Raw genomic sequence first — 21,550 nt, 5'->3', positions numbered from 1 at the left:
ATGTAAATATATCGGATAGTTATTCATGATAATTCAATTTCTTTCTCACATATCATACACATTCTTTGCTGTACTACAGTAAATTTTCTTATTTAATAAAAACAATTTATCATCAGCTTTATGCTAAAAAGTTTATCCAAAGAAAATACATACAAATCAATTGTAGTTTTTTTTTGTAGATTATTATTAATTAACGGAAGTCTTTTTTAACGTAGGAAAGTATCGTTTTTCTTAACTACACGAAGTATACTCAAAATCAGATGGTTTAAAAAAATCAGTCGACCGTTTCTTATACTAACTAAATGTACATGTACACCACTTCAGATAGTCAAGCTGTTTAGGAACATGGATATTGAATATTAACATCATTTTAACGTTACATAAATGTTAATGAAATTACCATCTACGAACAAAGTTCTGTCTTTAAATAGTTGGAAAGAATGCTGTCTTTAAATAGTTGTAAAAAAGTACATGGTTATTATAGCAAACAGTCACCAAAGAACTTAATTAAGCTCGTTCGTTAAAAATGGACATAGACAATTTATCAAACTTACTTGCAGGCTTATATTAAAATTATACGGATCTTTATTTTGTGGAAAATGGGATTTATAAGACAAAGTGTTACATTTTGTGTTTTGATTGTTTTGTATACCTATATTTCGTCCCTTCTGGAACAAAAACTACCTGTAAATGTTGATGGGTATTATCATCCAGCATTTAAACGTGTAGCTGAAGTATTCAGGTATGTTTTTATAACGTTAAAACAGGCTAGTGTAATCTAAATAATCTGACGGATACCTTCTTTTAGTCAGTATGAGTGAGTTTAATCACACTGTTTGCAAGGATATATACGCCCCCTTAAACTTTCAAGTGTTTACTGAATTCTATGGTGGCCGGTTACGGCCATTTCCAACCCGCGAGAAATTTTATCGTTTTATCATGAAATGTCGCGGGCAACTTACAAATTCTCGAGATTTTCTGCCGAAATCGTACAAAATGTCGCAGGGAACGTATAAACCTCGATAATTTATAACAGTTGTTGGAAACAGCAAGGAATATTTTGACTTTAGTGGCCGGTAGCGTCCATGGTTTGACTTAACATTTTATCCCTCGTTTGTCTATAAAAAGTCGAGGAACAGAAAGAAATCCTCGACATTTTGTGCAAGTGTTGTTAAAATTCTACAAAAAGTCTAGGGGAAAAATTTATAGAACGCGATTGTTTATTCCTCAACAACGGATTTTCACAAAAGGTCGCGGGTAAAAGATCCTCGACTTTTTGTAAGAAATCCGCGACCTTTTTAGCCGCGACTTTTTTGAAAAGAGAAATTTCCCGGCATAAAATGTCGAAGCTTAATGCTCAAACTGGACTTATTACAAAACAAAATATTACAAAACTCGACTTTTTACGATAGAAGTATGACAGAAAAACTCGAGAGTTTCTATAATCCGCGACATTTTATACAATTTCGAAAAAAAACAAAAACAAAAAAAAAAAACTCGCGGATTTAACAGTTGCCCGCGACATTTTATACACTGACGGTAAAAATTCTCGCGGATATAAAGTGGTCGCTATCGACCACCATGCAAAGACTTTAAACTATTTCATACTCAGTCTTACAGGGCAACGACCTTGAAAATGTAAACCAAACATTTAAATATACATTTGTATTTACAAAATAGTTTGTTTCGTATATTGGCCAACCGATTAAGCATCAGTAGTTTATAAATAACCATGCGTAAACCATGCGTAAAGTGATGTTATCTACGTACATGCATGTCATGTTCTTGTATGTTTAAAGGCCCAGTACGGTCACGGTATGGAAACCAACTGTATCATCCTTCGGATATGGTGACGAGACTTTGTTTTCTCGTTGATAACAAAAGGAAAACATGTACATGTTCACGAACATTAGCATACGAGTAATCATCTTTTAAGTATTGCAATGTGCTAACTAAGGAACGTTGGTTATGAATTAATTTTTACCAGAATAATTATCAATTATTTAATGAAGTCATCAGACACATGCATTATGACGTCTAGACACATAAACACTTTTCGAAAGTTCGTATTTTGATTATAACGGTTTTGTCAAATATTTACTTAGTTTATCATTAGGTTTAAGTATAGGTCCTCGAACAAATTACCGATTAAGAAGACTACATTGTTATTGATTGACAGAATCAATGAAACATGGTTTATCGAAACTAACATCCTTTGAATATGAATTTACAGTGATCTGTATGTTTTATTTTTTTGCTGTATAAAATAACGAAATCACATCATCGTATCTGGAGGACGATGCAGTCTACAGTTTCCATACAGTGCAAACGCTATACATGTATTACAAACAAACAAACGAACGAACGAACGAACAAACGAACGAACGAACGAACGAACTTACAAAGAAAGAGATCAAGCACAATACATTTTTTTTACATCTGCAACACATTTTTTTTCTTCAAATTGCTGTAATAAACCAAATTTTCAATGAAAAAGAACGAAAGGTGTGTGTTTGTGTGTGTGTGCGTGCGTGTGCGTGCGTGCTTTGGCGCGCGCGCGTGTGTGTGTGTGTGCGTGCGTGTGCTTGAGAAAAATCTTAACATGTTACTATGATACTAATAAAAGCGAAATCGATCATTGTTTTCAAGTAGTTTTCTTGTAGTTTGCAACATTATTCGAACTAAACATATATAGGATCAAAACAAAAGCATATCATTTTTTTGCTAAACTTTTTCAAATTTTAAGGAAAAGCGTTGAAAACAACAGGAATCCAGGCATAGCATTTGCAGCATATCATAAAGGCGACTTGGTGTTTGATATGTGGGGAGGGTACGCCGATTTTGAAGCACAAAGCCCCTGGAAGAATGACACTATTACGCTAGGATATTCTGCAAGCAAAGGTGTTGCCGCAATAGTTGTAGCTAAAATGGTAGAAATGTAAGCATGCATATTAACTAACGCAAACAATTCAGTAGAACTACAATAAATCAGGTTTTACGCAGTGAAATGACGACGGACATTTTAATTATCGCTGTGCATAAAGTACAAATTTTGTAAAGGAGGTAATTATATTTGATTGAATAATGCTAATATTTTGCTAGTAAAAATAAATGTCATTCCGAGACAAAATTCAATAAAAGGATACATTCAAAGCGTTAACATTATTTTTATATACGATTGCAGGGGATATTTAGACTATAATCGCCCAATAGCGCATTACTGGCCAGAGTTCGCTCAACAAGGGAAAGAAAACATCACTGTAGAAATGCTAATGAGTCATCAGGTAAGTTGGTATCGAACCCTTTACCTGTTGAATTTGTGCAATGGAGTAGCCCCGCCCTGAATTCGGAACCGCTCATTCAAAGTTTAAGCGATCCTGTCCCTAAAGCCTCTATCACATCAGCCCTACGGCAGTTGTAGGAACGAATTCTGACAAAAATGGCTGTGTTTCGTGCGGGAGCCGCAAGACATTTGTACGGATTTTTTAAGATCGCAAGGTTGCCGCAACGTCGCAGACAGATTTTTCAACATGCACATTATTTCTGCGTTTTTTGACAGCTATTGGACGCCTCAAGACTGTCGTAATATAATCTTTCGACAGACGCACGATTTCTAGAGGTTCTCATGTAAAAATGTTTTGCGTTTGTCTTGCGAAGACTGCAGGTTTGCCGCACGAGCATCCTGCGGCTACCATGGCCGTAATCAAATGACATTAGGTGATATATCCACAAATCTGTCTAGATTGACTGCGAAATTGCCTGCGACCTTTCTATGGCACATATTTCTCTGCAAATCGTGCGAACCAAATTTCTTGTGGTTGATGTGATACAGGCTTTAGACATTCATGGTTAACTATCGATTTTAGGGAAGATACGTTTTCAATGTTATAATAAATAAAAAATCTAACGACTAAATTTCAACCTACTAGAACCGAAAATGTTTAGCATTCACCATGCACCAGTATAGGGTCAGACCATCTCACACATCCATACAGTCTGACCAGGCTCTATACTGTTTTTAGCTCATTTTAAGTTGTTTTTTTAGGTTGAAAACCCATTAATTTTGAATGGACTGTTCCAATTCAAAACCGTGCAAATTAATTACAAACAATCAACAGGCTAATGAGTAAATCAATGATGTTTGAATAATTAAAAAAATAATACATACTTTTTCTACCTAAAATACAATAAAATTATGAAGTGCTAATTTTACGGATAAAAGTTCCTATTATGTTAGTGACAAATACGGTATTACATACGGAAGAGCAGGACTATTTTTCTCCCTTGGTTCCTATCTTAGCTTTGCATTGCGTTGTATTTTAGAAACGGGAGCTGATATGTTACTAAGGATGTGGCCTTTTTATGTAAAAGTGATGTTTTCATCCGTCATTCATGAAAGCTAAACTGTTGTTGGTAAAATAACTAATAGAAGTTAAATTTAGTAAATTGTTTAATATTAGAATTTGTATGTGAATAGTAAAAGGAAAACTTTGTTGCAGTAGCTTTCTAAGGCGATGTTTTATGACACGAAAAACGTTTGAAAATAGTTCTCGCTAGACTTGTCTGCTGGAAAATGACCAGTTACTAATAAACAGAAAAAAAGACTTTACAAACACATCGTGTTGCACTTAAAAGGGTTATACATGCATAACTCTGATTTTCATAAATAATTTGGATGTCTCACTTTAATTGTAAAGGCAGGACTGGCAATTATTGACGAGTCTATACATTTGAGAGATATAAAAGAAAACCCAGAGAAAGTTGAACGAATATTAGCACGACAAAAAACATCCTGGCCAGCAGGTAATGCTAAAAATTTCTCATTAAGCCTAAAAATGATATCATATTTATTTTCCAAAAGCTTTCATTTTGGTGTCCCCGTTATATTTTCCAAAACAAGTTTACTTATTGGCCATATATTTGAGCCAATTTTAGTTCCTTTTCAGTTTTGGTTATAAGTACAGTTATAGCGAATAAGTACTTTTTTATGGCAGTCAAAGTACCACTATTTGCTATTTTATTGCAAAGTAGTTCACATTCAATGCTATTTTTCTCATGTGAGAAACATTTCGCATTTTCAAATTTTACTTAACTTTATACATTTCAGCCCTTTTTATTCTAGCTCACATCTCCCCATCATTGTATACAAAATAAAAATTTATCACACACCCGTGTCGATTTTGCGACTCCGTAAAAATGGTATTGCACGGCCGTGCATATATTTTGACGTGACGTCACTAGCGTTAACAAACATAGTGTAAAGACGCGCTAAATCAATGAAAAATGACTCTTATTTCACTTTAAACGGTCTTTATTTTGGGTATGTGATAAATAGAATATTAAATTCGTGTAAGTTCATTATTGAATTTATTGCACTCAATAAATTCAGTATTGAACTTACACTCATTCAATATCCTCTATATAATTTAAAGAGTTTAAAATAATAATAAAGAATGTATACTCCTCATGTTTTTGAAAAATGCTAAGACTTAAAGAACAAAAACAATAATATTATTTTTACTTTAAGTCAAATCTAAAATTTTAAAGAAAGAACATGTTAAAGATTATGATTAGATGATTAGTACCCATACAAATATTATAAAAATATCATAATGTTATAATTTTGACGAAATTTGAATAAGATAATTTGATTCATCTTCATCTATTTTTGTTCGAAATATACTTGTAATAATTAATGTATTGATAAATTATAAATACATTTCATGTTACTTTGCAGGCCAAGCTTTAGGTTATCATACGGTGTCATACGGCCCATATGTGGACACTTTGGTAAGGAAAGCAGATCCAAAAGGCCGAGAAATAACTAAAATATTTAAAGAAGATATTGCAGATATACACGGTACAAATACCAAGTATTTTTTAAATCTAAATACAAAAGAAATCGTTATTTTATATTCTTAAGTTTCATGAATATAGAGCTTACATGATCTATCTTACTCATAAAAAACGGAACTAAATATTGGAATGTTTTTAAAATATATGTACACAGGAACGTAAGTTAATTTGAATTGCACATGTCCTGTCATAACAAGCCTTCTTTTGCTTTCTTAAAATAACAGAGCAACTTACTAAACGATACGATCGAATCATACATCGGTCTAATGCATTCACAGATACGCTGGCATTAAATAGGGCACATCTTACATGCATTCTTTCCATCTACAGGTCTTGACATGTGGATGAATACTCCAAACGACCAGTTTTACCGAGCTGCACGAATCAATCAAGATCCAATTTGGAAATTCTTATTGAAAGCATTTATGGTACCTAAATATGCCAAGATGTTTACCAACTTAATTTTGTTTCCAAAATCAGTGTTTGCACGTTCTACACAGACTGTGGTGGAACTTGCTGAAGTAAGTAAAGCATGCTTTATTCTGACTAAAGATGTCAGACAAGTCATCATCTATGCCTTAGAAAAAAAAAGAAGAAAAAAACAATAAGTAGACATTTGGAATATAATTTTCCGCATTAACATTAAATCCTACGTTTTTAGTACTTAATTATGTTGATTCTAAATTATCTATCTTAAAAGAGTAAGCCACGCCATTTCTGTTTTCATGTAATATCTTGAAAGCATGTACACGCTGGTTTCCAGACGGTTAAAATAGAAACTGGTCCGCTTTCATGAAGTTCAAGGCGAAAGCGGCCACTGATTGGCTGATTGAAGAGTCATAAGTAGGTGACCTCCTCTCAGTCACCGTCAAATCTGCACGTAAACATACTATTAGGAAGACCTTTAGTCTTAATTTTGTGCATGTTTTAATTCTTTTATTGTATGATTTTTTTTTTCATGTACCAATAAAATTGAAGTTATTCGTTTATACAGTAGGGTGAACGTGTCAGTTTACACGCAAAACGCACGTTGCACGCTATACGAACGCACGTTACACGCTATACGAACGCACGTTATACGCACGCAAAACGAAACGAAATACGCAGACGCACGCAAAACGATATACGCTAAACGAAATACGCTAAACGATATACGCACGCTAAAACGCACGCAAAATGAAAACGTTTCTAAACCTTTATTAAAACATCGTAATAATTTTAAGTTTTTAACAACTTTAGTTAGATGTAGATCGTTAAGCGATAAATTTTGATTATCATATAGATCTATATGGTAGCTAGAAATGTATTTTAAACGAGTTTATGTAAGAACTGAAATGCACTCAATCTAGCACCGAAATTAATTATTGTCACAGCCTCAACAAATGATTTTTAGAAATATTTATAAGCTATCATGCGCTAATATCGAAAGTAAAATAGTTAGGGTAACGTGTTCCTTTTTATTCGCAATCGGATAAAGAACTATCCCTTGCATTCACTACGTAATCTCTACGTATTAGTCCAACATGGCCGACTTTGAAAAATGCATTGCAATGTTTCATAAACATACAGTGCTAACAATTAAATTCAGATGGATTTATGAGGAAAATCTATATATTAAGTGAGGCTGCATCATAAACAATCGAACTATATAATATTGAGTGTAAAATTAAGGAATTAACTATTTTGACAGAAGTCACGAAAACAGATTAAAAACACTGGATTCTACAACGGATAACATTAAGGGAAATGGATAACATTAGAGGAAAAGCGTCCAGAATCAAGAATGATTAAATTGCTGGCACAATACGTAGATTTAAGTTGATGTCCTGTATGTTTCATTAGGACACCACAATATTTACTGTCTTGTCGCCAGTAAAAGCTTCTCAAAACGAAAGTGAAAGTAGAAATAAACAGTGAAATCACTAAAAAAAGGTAAAATTTCTAGGGCATTACAATATATGAGTATAGATCTATATAAATATTAAGAACGCAATTTTATTTTAGGTCTGAAACTGTAATCAAGAGGAAAAAGATGAGGAAAATAAGGAAACTGGATAAGTTATTGGATTTACAAAGACAGCACAACAGAAAATAATCTTTCATATCACTTAAAATTGAAATTTATTGACATGCGCTTAATATGTAATATGAAATTAGGCAATTAATGCCTAATTTGAAACTAGGCAAAGCCTATGAACGGGGAAGTTGTTAAAAAATCCTTTCATTCTTTCCGTTTTAAAGGTGTCATTCGGTATTACATGCACTGCTTGACCGTTTTAACTCGGAACACTCGACGATAATTATTAATATGAAAAGTTGAGAATTGTTCCGTTATCTGAATACCCCGCCTTTTATCATTGAGTTAGATTGTAAATGTCGGCGCCAACCTAGAACTGACACTGAAAATTTCATTCATAGGTATAGAATTCTATATTTTTTTTAATTGTTTTTTAATTGAATTTTCTTTTAAATAAACACGTGTAGTCTATAGCCGGGCAAGCCAAGGCCCGAAGCGGGCCCAGACTTTGACTTCCCAGTATAAACGGGGAAGTCATTAAAAAATCCTTCATTATTTTCGTTTTAAAGGTGTCATTCGTTTTACATGCCCGCTTCCGTTTTCACACTCGGAACACTCGACAATTATTATTGATACGAAAAGTTGAGATTTGTTCCATTATCGGAATACCCCGCCTATTATCATTGAGTTTCATTGTAAATGGCGGCGCCCGACTAGAACTGACACTGAACATTTCATTGATAGGTATAGAATTCTATATATTATATTTCTAATTGTTTTTTATTTGATTTTCTTTTAAATATACACGTGTAGTCTATAGCTGGGCAAGCCAAAGCCCGGATCCGCTTCGCGGGCCTGGTCTTTGACTTCCCCGTATTAATATGCTTATCACACACCGGTGACGATTTTGCCACTCAGTAAATATGGTTACAGTATTGCACATCCATGCATATAATTTGACGTGACGTCATTAGCGTTATACAAAGATTGTGTAAAGACGCGCTAAATGTTAGCGTTATACTATAGGCGCGTTAATGAAAAACTACTCTTATTTCACTTTAAACGGTCTTTATTTTGTGTATGTGATACAGTAGGGTTAACGTTTCAGTTTACACGCAAAACGCACGTTCCGGAAAAATTGCACACACGTTACATGCTAAACAAACGCACATTACACGCACGCTTTATGAAACGAAATAGGCAGACGCACGCAAAACGAAATACGCTAAACGATATATGCATGCTAAAACGCACGCAAAATATCCTTATAAAATATCCTTATCATATAAATTTTTAACAACTTTAGCTAGATAGTTTAGTGATTTGATTAAATGATTAGCTAGCCATTCATGTATTTTTAAACGGGTTTATGTTAACTAAACTTATCTTATGTCCCAGGTTAGAGCTGTAATGATATCAATCAGCGAATGCACTCAACCTGGCACAATATTATTTTTTGTCAGGCAGCCTAAACAAATGATTATTGAAATTATAAGCCATCAAGCGCGCTAATACATGCATTAAAAAATTATTTAACAGGGTCGTCTTTATGCACATTTCTGAAAAAATAACTTTGCTGTAACCAGGAATGTCTTAGATAGATAATAATTACTGTACTTCGACACCGCTTCTGGCCTAAACAAAATAAAACAAAATGGTAGTAACTTTAGCAAATCAGCGATCAAATTATCAAATCATTTACATACAGGCGAACGAAATTAATACATGACCTTTTTAAACAAAGGAAAACATACATTGCAGACCGGCAGCCCAACATATTTTCCAGACAAGGCTAAATCTATATGTTTCAGGACTTTACACCTCCTGGACGTTTCGGCCCTGACAGTTTCCACCTCAATTTTTAACCACCTTTTTTCAATTTTATAAATATATATAATAAATACCATGCATTATGGGTTATAATATATTCTAACATGACCCGCATTTACCCTATTGAACATAGAAGAACAGAAAGTGTGTGTTACTTATGCAATAGATGCACAGTTTGACATTCTATATTTAGACATGTGACGTAATCATTATACACGTGACGTAACCACAAAAAATCTGACGACTGCTGAAAAATAAGTACGGAAACAAATCTGAGGTGCAATTTGCTTAACTATCAAGTATCAAGTATCAGCAACATTTATTTGTTGATGTCGTGATAGAATCGAAATAATATATCCAAATCAGTGATTTTATCGCTTGATAACAACACTGGTTTGTCATTTGAATGTGCATCATTATAATTCTTCGCATCCGAACATTGCATCCAAACAGTGATGTTATTGAGCGATAAAATCACTGTTTGGGATATATTATTTCTTAAATATATATATTATATAACATACTTGCAAACATGATTGATATAAAAAAGATTTTCGGTGATAATACGTATAATGAAATTTATTTATAAGGCATTATAGAAAATTAGCCATTATTTCTTAATTTTCAATGAAATTTGTTGGGATTTTCTTATATAAGTCAATTTGATTTAGGTATAACTTAATATAATAATACTATGTTGCTTATTTAACTTTGATTCATTTACCATGAGGTTATAATCAGGTAATGTTACTCCCATTTTTAATGAATTTAAGTGTGTAAGTTTGTATAGTTATACATCATAGGAAATAAGCCATAATTTTTTGAATATTCAATGTAATTTATTGAGATATTCTTATTTTAATCAATTAGATATGCTTGTTAATTAATATAATAGATTTATGTTGCAACTTATAATTCTGTTTCATTTCCTAGGCTGTTATAATAAAGGTAAAAAATCCCCATTTTGTAGTGAATTGGTGTTTTCTATCTTAAAACAGTAAGGTATCTTTAGGAAAAATTTGCAATAACTCTTATTATTTTTGTACTGAAATTTGGTGGGACTTCCCTTACTTTAGTTAATTAGATATCGTTGTTAATTAATATGATAGATTAATGTTCCTTTTGTAGCTTTGTTTAATTTCCAAGGCTCTTATAATTAGGTAAAATTTTCATATTTTGTAGTGCTTTAGTGCATTATCTTGGACATTTAGGCATCTTAGGAGTTTTGCCATAATTCTCATATTTTGTAAATGAAATTTGTTAGGACTACCTTATTTTATCAAATAAGATATGTTTGTTAATTAATATAATAGATTTATGTTATATAAAAAAAAATCTGTATCATTTCCTATGAGGTTAAGTTTAAAGGTAAAATCACCTTGGTGTATCAACATTTTATGTGGCACTTTTCTTTAATAATTTGGGGTCCACATAGAATTTACTTTAACATTATTTGACATTCTTTATTATTGAAATCTTCTTTTTTTTAAGTCATCTATTTAAAGCTTTTAATTAAATAAAGTTAATTTGGATTTGACATTACTTTTCACAGGGATCTTGTATTATGCTCTTTTTAATGAACTGACCTACCTATGAAGCATAAATTGACATTGTAGGAAAAAAAATTAAAATTACAATCAATTGAAATTGTTACAGGTCCCAAAAGAATATACTAGTATGCAAAATGGTTTTTTGTAAATTTATATAAATACATAGGTGATATTAAGTATATTATAGTTAGAATTTTATCAGTTAGGAGGTTTATAAACTTACTTGAGGGAAGTTAAACAAGTGACTTGGGACTACAGCAATACCTATTCTTACTCAGCTGAGAAAAATCTTCAAAGAATTATATGGTTATATATGGATAAGTTATATACTTTTAAGTTAGCAAAAGGCGACACAGGCTCATCTCGGGTATCTCAAAGGGGTATTATGTTAAGTAATGATTACGGATTGAATAAACCTAAAAAGTGATTTTAAAATAATATACAGAGTAAAAATCAAGAAAGCTTTATATGTTTATCAAAGTGGGTTATTTTTTTTTATGGACCTCATATAAAGATTAAGATATATTTGAGCCCGCGTCACGATAAAACCAACATAATGAGTTTGCGACCAGCATGGATCCAGACCAGCCTGCGCATCTGTTCGGCTATCTGGTGTTACATGTATACGGTTTGTAAGTGAACAGTAAAAGCCCAGCTGGCCACATACAAAATATAGTAGTCTATGCCTTGATTATGAGCTGACCGAAATGGGGGAATTTTGTAAACTTTAAGGGTGGCTTAGCCTGTCCGTTGTGATTACATGTCTAAAAAAGCGCAACATGGTATAATTTTAGCCACCATAGAATTTTTTATCTAGAAAAATATCTAGCTATTTTTTTATTTGTACAAAATATAGAAATTGTAACAATGTATAATTAAGTAAATGTTTCACTATACATGTACAAATAATGAAACTACTAAAAACAAATGTCCGTACAGCTGCAGTACGGTATTTAGAGGGTCACGGGTTCGAGTCCATGTCAGAATGCACTTTTTTCTCACCCTGTGACTGACAAACATTTGTATAGCCAGCTAGAATTAATTCACAATGCTAAGTAACCCTGGGAAATTCGAAGAAATATTTGCATATACAGTGAGGTTTATAACTATTCAGTATTTAAACAACAAAAACGTGTAAGCGGCCGAAATAGCTCAGAGGAACTCAAGAGCCGCCGAATCGTATTCCGAGTGTCAGGGGTTCGAGTTCCTGCCCAGGCTGTTTACATATCGATATAAATCTGTCAGAAAAAATAGGAAGGAACTGTCTAAAAATAATTATCACCCTAATATTCATTCGTCGATAGGATTCCGGACAGTCTTTGATGAAAAGTCAGAAGTATGAACTTGTTAAAGGAGGGTGGGGTGCTAGTCTGATTACTACTGCGATGTTACAAATTAACTTTAAACTTTAATGTAAAATATCACAATAATACTTCTTTATATAATATTTCTATTCTTTGACAGGGACAAAGAACATCTCTTACATGTTAAAGAAACAACAAATTTACATAATAGTATCTATCTAAGAATATTCCTTTAATTACTTGTCAATAGTAACAGACGCAAAACACGTACTTTTTAATAAGCGATTAGACGAACGCAGACGCACGCTAAACGTTTCTGGGAATAAGAAACGCACGCTTTCAAGACGCACGATATAAACGAAAAACGATACACGAAAAACGATAAATGTTAAACGCTTGTAAACGATGCACGCTTGAGAAAGCGTTTCAGCAAACGCACGTTGCACGCTATACGCACGCACGTTACACGAAAAACGGACGCACGAAAAACGCTATTTTTGACAACCGAAACGTTCACCCTACTGTACCGGACGAGATATCCGGAACACTCTGAACACTTCGATGATAGGTTGGACATAACCAGTTCATTCGTATCTAATTAACGGTACAAAATACCTGCATTTACTCATTTACGAAGTCTAAGAAAGATCTGGTTTATGTATTGAAAATTTTATGCTTGTTATTAAATAATTAGGGCTTTGACACCTAATTTCATATAATACCATACACCAAAAACCATATCCCAGCAAACACCCGACGTTGACACAACGTTGGATCAACGTTGAAAATTGGTCGCGACGTCGGCGACCTTCACACAACGTCAAACCAACGTTGAAACCCCGACGTCTAACAAACGTTTCATTTTGACGTCGACTCGACGTCGGATTTTGGTCGGTAATCTGATAATCAAAACAACAACAGTGTCACGTGGGTGGCTACCGTACGATATTCGATAGGTGGCGCTCGGTAAACAAATAGCCGCAGATCAGTATAATATATATTTGCACTATATTTTCTTTTTAATAATAACTTATTTCCTCGAATTAGTCAAAGAAGTGTTTAAATAATTGACAATGAAGTTGTAATCATTTTTGTGGGCTTCATTTTATAGTGGTAAATAATCTAGTAAATTCGAATTGGAGTTTTATCGGATTTGAAATTCAATTGTATTGGCGGACAAAAACGACAGATTAACAGACAAAGTTGTGTATTCCAAACAAATAGAAAAGGTAGGCAAACGTGATATATTGTTTTAATGCTTATTTACCGCATGTTTGCATGTATTCGACGGTTAATTGATCATTGTAAAGTTTGACTCGTAAAACTTAAAGTCACATGATTTCGCGAGATAAATAATTTCGTTTCCTCGTTAGAGCACTTTATTATTTGCTTTAGAACAAGGACTAAATCAATGGTATGAAATAAACTAGCAATTGAAATCAATGAAGGTTAAATGCAGTACGTTAATTAGACTCTCATTATTCAAATGCTGGCATATAAAATTTCCTCTTATTTCTTATCAACAAGAATTTCCCTTATATACACATGTATCAGATAACTGTAGGGTCTCAAGCACAGTTTGATTTTGATGTTTGTGAAGTTCTTAACTACAGGTTGTTAAATTGAAGTATTTTACCCATGCATTATGAGCATACCACGTGTTTCTTATATTATGATAATGATTCATGGCATTTAATACATGTAAATGATACAACTTTGGTAAGATATATCTAAAACCACATTGTTTTCGACTACTTATCTTTTCATTAATGTAATCAGACAACATATTATCAGTCAGTAAACACATTATCAAGGTTATAAATCAATAAAAATAACAGTTTGTTAATTAGCCTGCTTATCAAATATAGTGAAACAAGTTATATGCTCATATCATAAAACGTTTGTACCCTCAGCCAGTCTGTCCTTTATACTCTTAGCAGATCGGATCATGCTGGGCAGAGATTATATCTATAAAAATGACAGTAACATGTGAATTTCTTTGATGTTGTAGCATTTGTATAACTTATAATAAATATAAAAAATATAATTTTCATATTAAATTTTGCGCAGGCAAAAATCATAATATCTGACTAAATTTTCAGGTCATACTTAATGAAAATAATTAATTAATTAAACATTTTATCAGGTTGTTTTCGTAAACGTGCTTTGATAATCATAATATTGTTTTGTCTTTCAGTAAATATCAGAGATTGTGAAAATTATGATAATTCAACAACTGTCGAAAGTTCAGAGGAGGAAGATGAAATTATTAAGAGGAAAAGAAAAACACACACAAGATTTGTGACAGGTATATTCAAAATATTACATTGATCACGAAGCCATTTTTATCAAAATCAATGGATATATAGATACATGAAACTACATGGTTTAAACTAAATTCTAACACTCACGTGATTTTGTCACTATAGACAAAGAAGGAAAAACACTAGTGTTAAACTGCCAATAAACACCCGTTAGGGACTACTTGTATATGCGCTGTTATGTTTTCACCCTCGATTGTATAGTTTACAAAGCATTTTAAAGCAACAATTAAAAGCATTTTTATTTAAATTTTCAGTTCGTATAATGTTTTCTTTTCATACAATACCGAAATAATATCTCACATACACTAACGCCACATATTAGATCCATATCAGCTAATAAATATTTTGACAAAACGGCGCCAATCCGTAAGCAGCGTAATGACGTCATCCTAAGTAAACAACTCATTCATAAACAAGCTGACGTTATTTTCATACATACAAGAATGATAAATGCGGCACTGATGTAAACACAATACGACGTAAGTTTTTAATGTTGAAAACTTGATAAAATAACGTGTTTTTTCTTATTATTTCTTTTGTTTAATACTTTCTCTATCTTCGCAACCGTAGGATGCGAAAATCGAACAGCGTTATACGAAAATCGGCACCGGAAGTTATTTCCGCTTGAAAAATAACATTAGTGATTTTCCTTATTTTATAGTGTTAGAATCGAAATAAGATCGGCCTGAGAGGTGTATATCGGCTATTTAACACCGGTTTTGTCGTTTTGATGCGACAAAATTAACCACTCAGGCCTACGGCCTTCGTAGTCAATTCCTACGCATCAAAACTCCAAACCGGTGTTAAATAGCCGATATACACCTCTCAGGCCGATGTTATTTCTTAAGTAAATAAAAAAAATTAGCCTCTTTTGTTAAGGTAGTTGGATAGTTTTGTCAGAATTTCATTTAATTGTAATATATAAAATGGATTTATTTCTTGCAATTGTAACTGATTATTTGATTAATTTTTAAATTTCAGATAGTATGAATGATGATATCTCAGGTTGGAGACGGTAAAGGTTCAGATTATGATATGCTTAAACTTTAAAGTATGCCCCAGATCGCCATAGTGGAGGTGGACGAAAGAAGAATGCTAATTACGATATATGAACATTGCTATTTGTAGTAATATCAAAATATTCACAATATTGTTCCATTTAACATTGAGATAAAAAGTACAAAGAAAAATATACAAAGAAAAAAAAACAATCAGTGAGTTGGATAGATGATTGAAAAATCTCAACATCAGGATGATCGGTTCAGTCGGAAATAAGACTTTGTGCTATAAGAAAAGCATGCATGAATGTTAACCATAAAAAATGTCAGTGTTAATGTTTATGAAGAATTTTGTATATCTAAAACATGATTATTTGATACATGAAGCGTTATTTACGTACATACTGTCAAGTTTAATAGTTTCGAAATACATTATGTTAATGTTACATTTGTTATAGTACCACATTTATTGTTTTGTACATGTTTTGTTTGTTTGTTTGTTTCATTTTACGCCTTTTTCCAACAGTATTTCAGTCATATAGGCGGGTAGTTTCCTAACCATCGTAATTCGTGTATTGAAAATAAATTGTTAAAATTATTTAAAGAATGCTTATTTGTTTACCCTACTAATAAGCTTAAAATGAAAAAAAAATCATATTCCAAAAAGTTTGAAATGAGGTTAAATCATAGTCAGATAAGGTTGGATTATGGTCAGATAATGGTCAGAAAAGGTTGGATAATGGTCAGATAATGGTCAGAAAAGGTTTGATTATGGTCTAGATAATGGTCAGAAAAGGTTGGATTATGCCCAAATAATGGTCAGAAAAGGTTGGATTATGGTCAGATAAGGTTGGATAAGGGTCATTTTATGACGTTGTATAGACGTCGGATTCTGACGTCTAAAAAACTTTCAAATCCAACCTTCTGCCAACGTTTACCAAACGTCAGGGTCTAACGTCAGTACAACGTTGGTACAACGTCTTTTGTTTGCTGGGATACAGTCGTACAAATGGCTTAATATATATTCCAGTTTAAGATAGTGTCACTTAAAGCAGATAGAAAACTGCTTAATAGAATTTATTGGAACTTTGCATAGTATTATATTATAAGGTAATAGAATAAATTTAGCTTAACCGAGCTCAACGATCTCGGTTTTGAGTTAAATCCCCTTTAATTTGACAATTTTGCTTATTTCAGGGGCAGGTAATTCACAATCAAGTTATACAACGCTTTATTTTTCTGTTTTTTATACAGCCCATTTCTGTTCGAGTTACAAACTTACAAACAACAACAACGAGGAAAAAAATAAAGTCGGTGACACGCACTATGTTTTTTTCTTTAAACTATTTTTGTTATCAAATTTAAGATCAAGTAAGTGAATTTAATACTCTGTCATTTGTGTGTCTATCTAGCCATCAAAATGTTCCCCTTTGAGTAATAGTTAGACGCTAAAAAGAAAAACAAAATGTTTAAATAACTAAGAGAGAACGTACAGTGAAATAGATACGATTCGGATAACTTTCAATGTAAAAAATAAGTATCTTTACAAAGAGAATATTGTTATGAAAATGACAAACAAGTTTTAAATTACACTAAAGCACATTTGAAATGTTTAAGGTAAAATGTATTAACAAGAGCTGTCTGTCAGTCAGGGCACTCGACTATTACATGTATAAGTACATGCATTTGCCTCAAACATTAGGGAGTTAACAAAATTTATCTGCGAACAACAGGCCGAAGAAGACTTTTTTTTAAAAATCATTTCAAGATGCTTACCTTTTGCTTTTATTAAAGTTGATCGACCGATACTTTGGGAATGAAGAAACCAGCACTGAAAAATTAAAACAAACAAATAATCACAAAACAACAACATAAACAAAACAAAACAAAATTAAAACAACAACATCATTTGCATGATGCGTTTCGGATTATGTCTTGTAAAACATGTTCGATATTTTAAGACAATGTCTAGCACATGAATATGTCAGTAAAGATAAAGGTCAATGCCATTGAAAAAATATTGCTTGAAACAAAAAGTTCGCTGGATTGTGGAACAGGCACATTTACCACAATGAAGGATACCATATTTTGTTCGCTTTTTGCAAATTGCGTAACACCATATTCGTTCGTTATTTTTTATAAGTTGCTAACGCCATTTTCGCTGTTTATAAGTTGCAGCTACCATAGTCGTTGCTTACCGTTGCTGACACCACATGCGCCGTTTATAAGATGGTAACACTATATTTGTTGTTTATATAGTGCTAACATCATATAAGCTTGCTTGTTATAGGTTGCTAACACTATGTTTGCTCTTTTAAATACGTTGTTTTCATTATTTTTGTCCGCGATTTTAAAGTTTCTTACACAATATTCGCTGTTTAAAAGATGTTAACAACATATTCGTTGTTTATTGATTATTAACATCATATTCGCTTGGCTTCCTTGTTATACTCGTATAACTTGTTTTCACAATATTTGCTGTGTATATGTTGATAACACCATGTTCGCTGTTAATAGGTTGCTGCCACCCTTTCTGGCAACATAATCACGGAAAATATGTAAGCAAAAGATAAGTACCGAATCTATCGAAAATAATGTTATTTCATATTCGTTAAATTTCAGGCCATATAAGTGCGGACTTTCTCTTTTATTCCCCTCTGACAAACGGGACATATCTCTAAAGGATTGGCACATGTCATGCATAATTCAAGGTGTGCGCATGGTAAGAATAAAGCATTGACAGTATTCGTGTGACATTTCATGCAATAAACTATACTTCTAAGCCGTCGATTTTCTTCTAAAAGTGATTCTGAAAAGCAAGCATTACATTTTAGGTGTTTATGTCATATAAGAAATAAATACAATCAGGCAGAAATTTTCATTTTGCAAGAAAATTCGTTCAATAAATATTATGATATTTCACAATTAATATCAAATTAACAAGTAACGTATTGTTATATTTCCTAATTGATATGAAATAAACAGCAACCCTCATGTTTCAATGTTGTATTTTGGTAATTACACTAGCTACAATTTGTTAAGTTTTAGAAAAATATTAAAGTTAATCATCACTTTAATCATAAAGAAAATATTAATTAAGATACGCCAAAAATATTGAACTTAAGAAATCAACCAGTCGCACTTGATGATTGTTCATTGTTTCTTTCTAGAATTTCTTCTATCAAATCTATTAACTTCTCCAAAGTAGGTCCATTTTGGCCTGCAATTATAAAAAAAATACAATATGTGGATAACCTTGAAAGTGCTTCGTTAAATCTGATTAAAAGACGCTTTGTATCAGTAAACATCATGCTCTTGAAGAAAATTCAGGTTTTTTTCAAATTTTTAAAACAAAAACCATAATAACACCACACCTTCATCTGACAATGTATGAATAGCTTCTTGTATAACATCCTCGCCATAACCCATTTCAAGACACTCCTCTATATGTTGACTATCCTTAGTACTTCTTGCCATCAGCACCGTACCTCTTTTCAATGAAAAATTTAAGATACTTTATACAATCTGAGGTGTTCATAACGCAATTAAACATAATCGCGAAAGTAGCATAATTATTTGCTTTTCTGAGTGTCCATATTTATGTCCAAAGTTGGGATGTAGCCCAAACATTGATTGAATGAATAAGGTTCAGATATGTTTTCGTGCGAATGTGACAATTTTTCAATTCTATAACACACACATATTTCTAAGCAGGTGAGTTTCACGTGACATTTCCTTCAAAAATGTTTCATTTCTCATCACGTTTAAATAACGCAAAAACAATAACTCTATAATTAGAGATTAACAAAAATACCGGACGTGATATTCGGAAACACTCTGAACACTTCGATGATAGGTTGGAAATGACCATTTCATTCGTATCTAATTAACGGTACAAAATACATACATTTACTCATTTACGAAGTCAAAGAAAGATCTGGTTTATATATTGAAAATTTTATGCTTGTTATTAAATAATTAGGGCTTTGACACCTGATTTCATACAAAACCATACACCAAAAACCATATACAGTCGTACAAATGACTAAATATATTCCTGTTTAAGATAATGTCACTTAAAGATCCTGTATGTTGTAATTCATGATGTAACAAGACTTAAGTGACATTTTATATATGTGTATTATTATTCTTCTAAAACAATTCCAAACATCCAAGAATATGTTAAATATGTACTGCAAATGTTAATACGCATTATAAGTAATCATTTACATGTATGAATTCATTTTTTTATTGAAAAATGTGGCTTGAAAATAAATTTGTAGTTACCTCCCTTTATTTAATGAAATGTAAATTTGATAATCTCTTCACAAAAATGCTGATTGGAGTTACAGGATTTTTTCATTTACTGTTTGTAAAGTCAGGATTAGTGCTATTATAGAGTAAAATTGTAACCGAAAATGTCAAAACTACTTAATGCAGAAATTTCTTAAACACATTATATATACGATACACTACTTTTAAATGTTTCGTTGAACTTAAATTTATGGATTTTTAAGCTTTCCTCTGTCACTGATGATTAAATCCAGATTGAACAGAACATGATATCAGCAATAATTAGAACACTGTATGATTCTTTACGTTAACTTTCAAAACTAGATTTTTTACAAATTTCCTTTGGATATCGATCGATTCTCAACCACACACAAAAATGCATACTTTGCTTGATTTAAGTAATGCTGATAAGGTAAAACATTTTATACCACTCAAATAAAATACGGTCATTTATAAAATTATTGTAATTATAGCACACTACTGTCGTAAACATTAACTCTAATTTATTTACCTATTGTAATCTTTTTTTTTAAATATTTGTCATGTAAAAAAAACCATGTCAAACAGACGAAATTGCAACCGATTATGGTATTATCAAATACTTGCATAGATAAAAGCTATAAATCATTTGAACAACTTGGCGCTCTTTCAAGAAAATAAAAATATATTTACAGATAGATATTTACGTAGCTAGGTGGCAAGTTGTTAGGTGGCTAACATTAAGCAGCGCTGAAATGTTTTCAAGGTTATGAAATGAAGGCGTATGCTAGGGCTGCATATGGAGATTTTGCAGCATTTGTATTCAATTTATAATTAAGACTTTAGAATAAGATCATAGACAAGTTTCAAACAAAAACCTAATTTTCAGGTTTTCTCCCCTCGAATTTGAAAGTACTGTTTATTTCAAATGCAGAACATTCATAAGACTAAAGTTAAAGACTTATTGCATTTCTTCTTTTCCGAAGCTGACTTCCTTTTGAGTAACTGTTCAAAATTTCAATTAATTGGTAATGCAAGTAATCCTTATTGTATCCATTTTATTTTCCTTTGTTAGTGATCATGTGACATTTGTTTTTATTGACATTAGGATATCGCTTATCGTTAAGCCCTTGACTAAAAAGTGTCTTTCATTATTTAAATGACATAATTATCATTTCGAAAAATGCTAGGTATCGCCGCCCAGTCGCGAATTCGATTTTTGTCCGTGAAATAGACTCCTTCCTGAACAAAAGTTTTTTCTTCCCCCTCGGGAGCCTACATATTTCGTACATGAACATAGTATATCAATTCTTTATATAGGTAACTCGACAAAATGTCGGATGGCGGGTCCCGTAGGCGCCCCTTTTTGAGGTCTTTAGTCGTCCATTTTATCATGCGG

At 32.3% G+C, this 21,550-nt stretch overlaps 1 protein-coding gene across 1 annotated transcript; it reads left to right on the top strand.

Moving 5' to 3' along the window:
• Nucleotides 1-326: 326 nt before the first annotated feature.
• LOC132743975 (beta-lactamase domain-containing protein 2-like) lies at nucleotides 327-15,993 on the top strand. The gene is made up of 7 exons (XM_060732574.1): nucleotides 327-742; nucleotides 2,747-2,938; nucleotides 3,185-3,284; nucleotides 4,698-4,803; nucleotides 5,738-5,860; nucleotides 6,187-6,377; nucleotides 15,934-15,993. The coding sequence occupies exons 1-7, from the start codon at nucleotides 600-602 to the stop codon at nucleotides 15,991-15,993; spliced, it is 915 nt and encodes a 304-aa protein (XP_060588557.1). The 5' UTR covers nucleotides 327-599.
• The last annotated feature ends 5,557 nt before the right edge of the window (nucleotides 15,994-21,550 follow it).

The sequence above is a fragment of the Ruditapes philippinarum genome, unplaced genomic scaffold (genome assembly GCF_026571515.1).
Source record: "Ruditapes philippinarum isolate M1 unplaced genomic scaffold, ASM2657151v2 ctg108_1_1_1_1, whole genome shotgun sequence".
Taxonomy (NCBI): Eukaryota; Metazoa; Mollusca; class Bivalvia; order Venerida; family Veneridae; genus Ruditapes; species Ruditapes philippinarum.
The sequence above is the reverse complement of the archived record's forward strand: the minus strand, read 5'-3'. Positions and strand labels throughout refer to the sequence as shown.

Coding starts and splice junctions, on each gene's coding strand:
- LOC132743975 (XM_060732574.1), top strand. CDS start 600: ATGGGATTTATAAGACAAAGTGTTACATTTTGTGTTTTGATTGTTTTG. Junction 4,804..5,737: donor AAAAACATCCTGGCCAGCAG/GTAATGCTAAAA, acceptor GTTACTTTGCAG/GCCAAGCTTTAGGTTATCAT. Junction 5,861..6,186: donor AGATATTGCAGATATACACG/GTACAAATACCA, acceptor TTCCATCTACAG/GTCTTGACATGTGGATGAAT.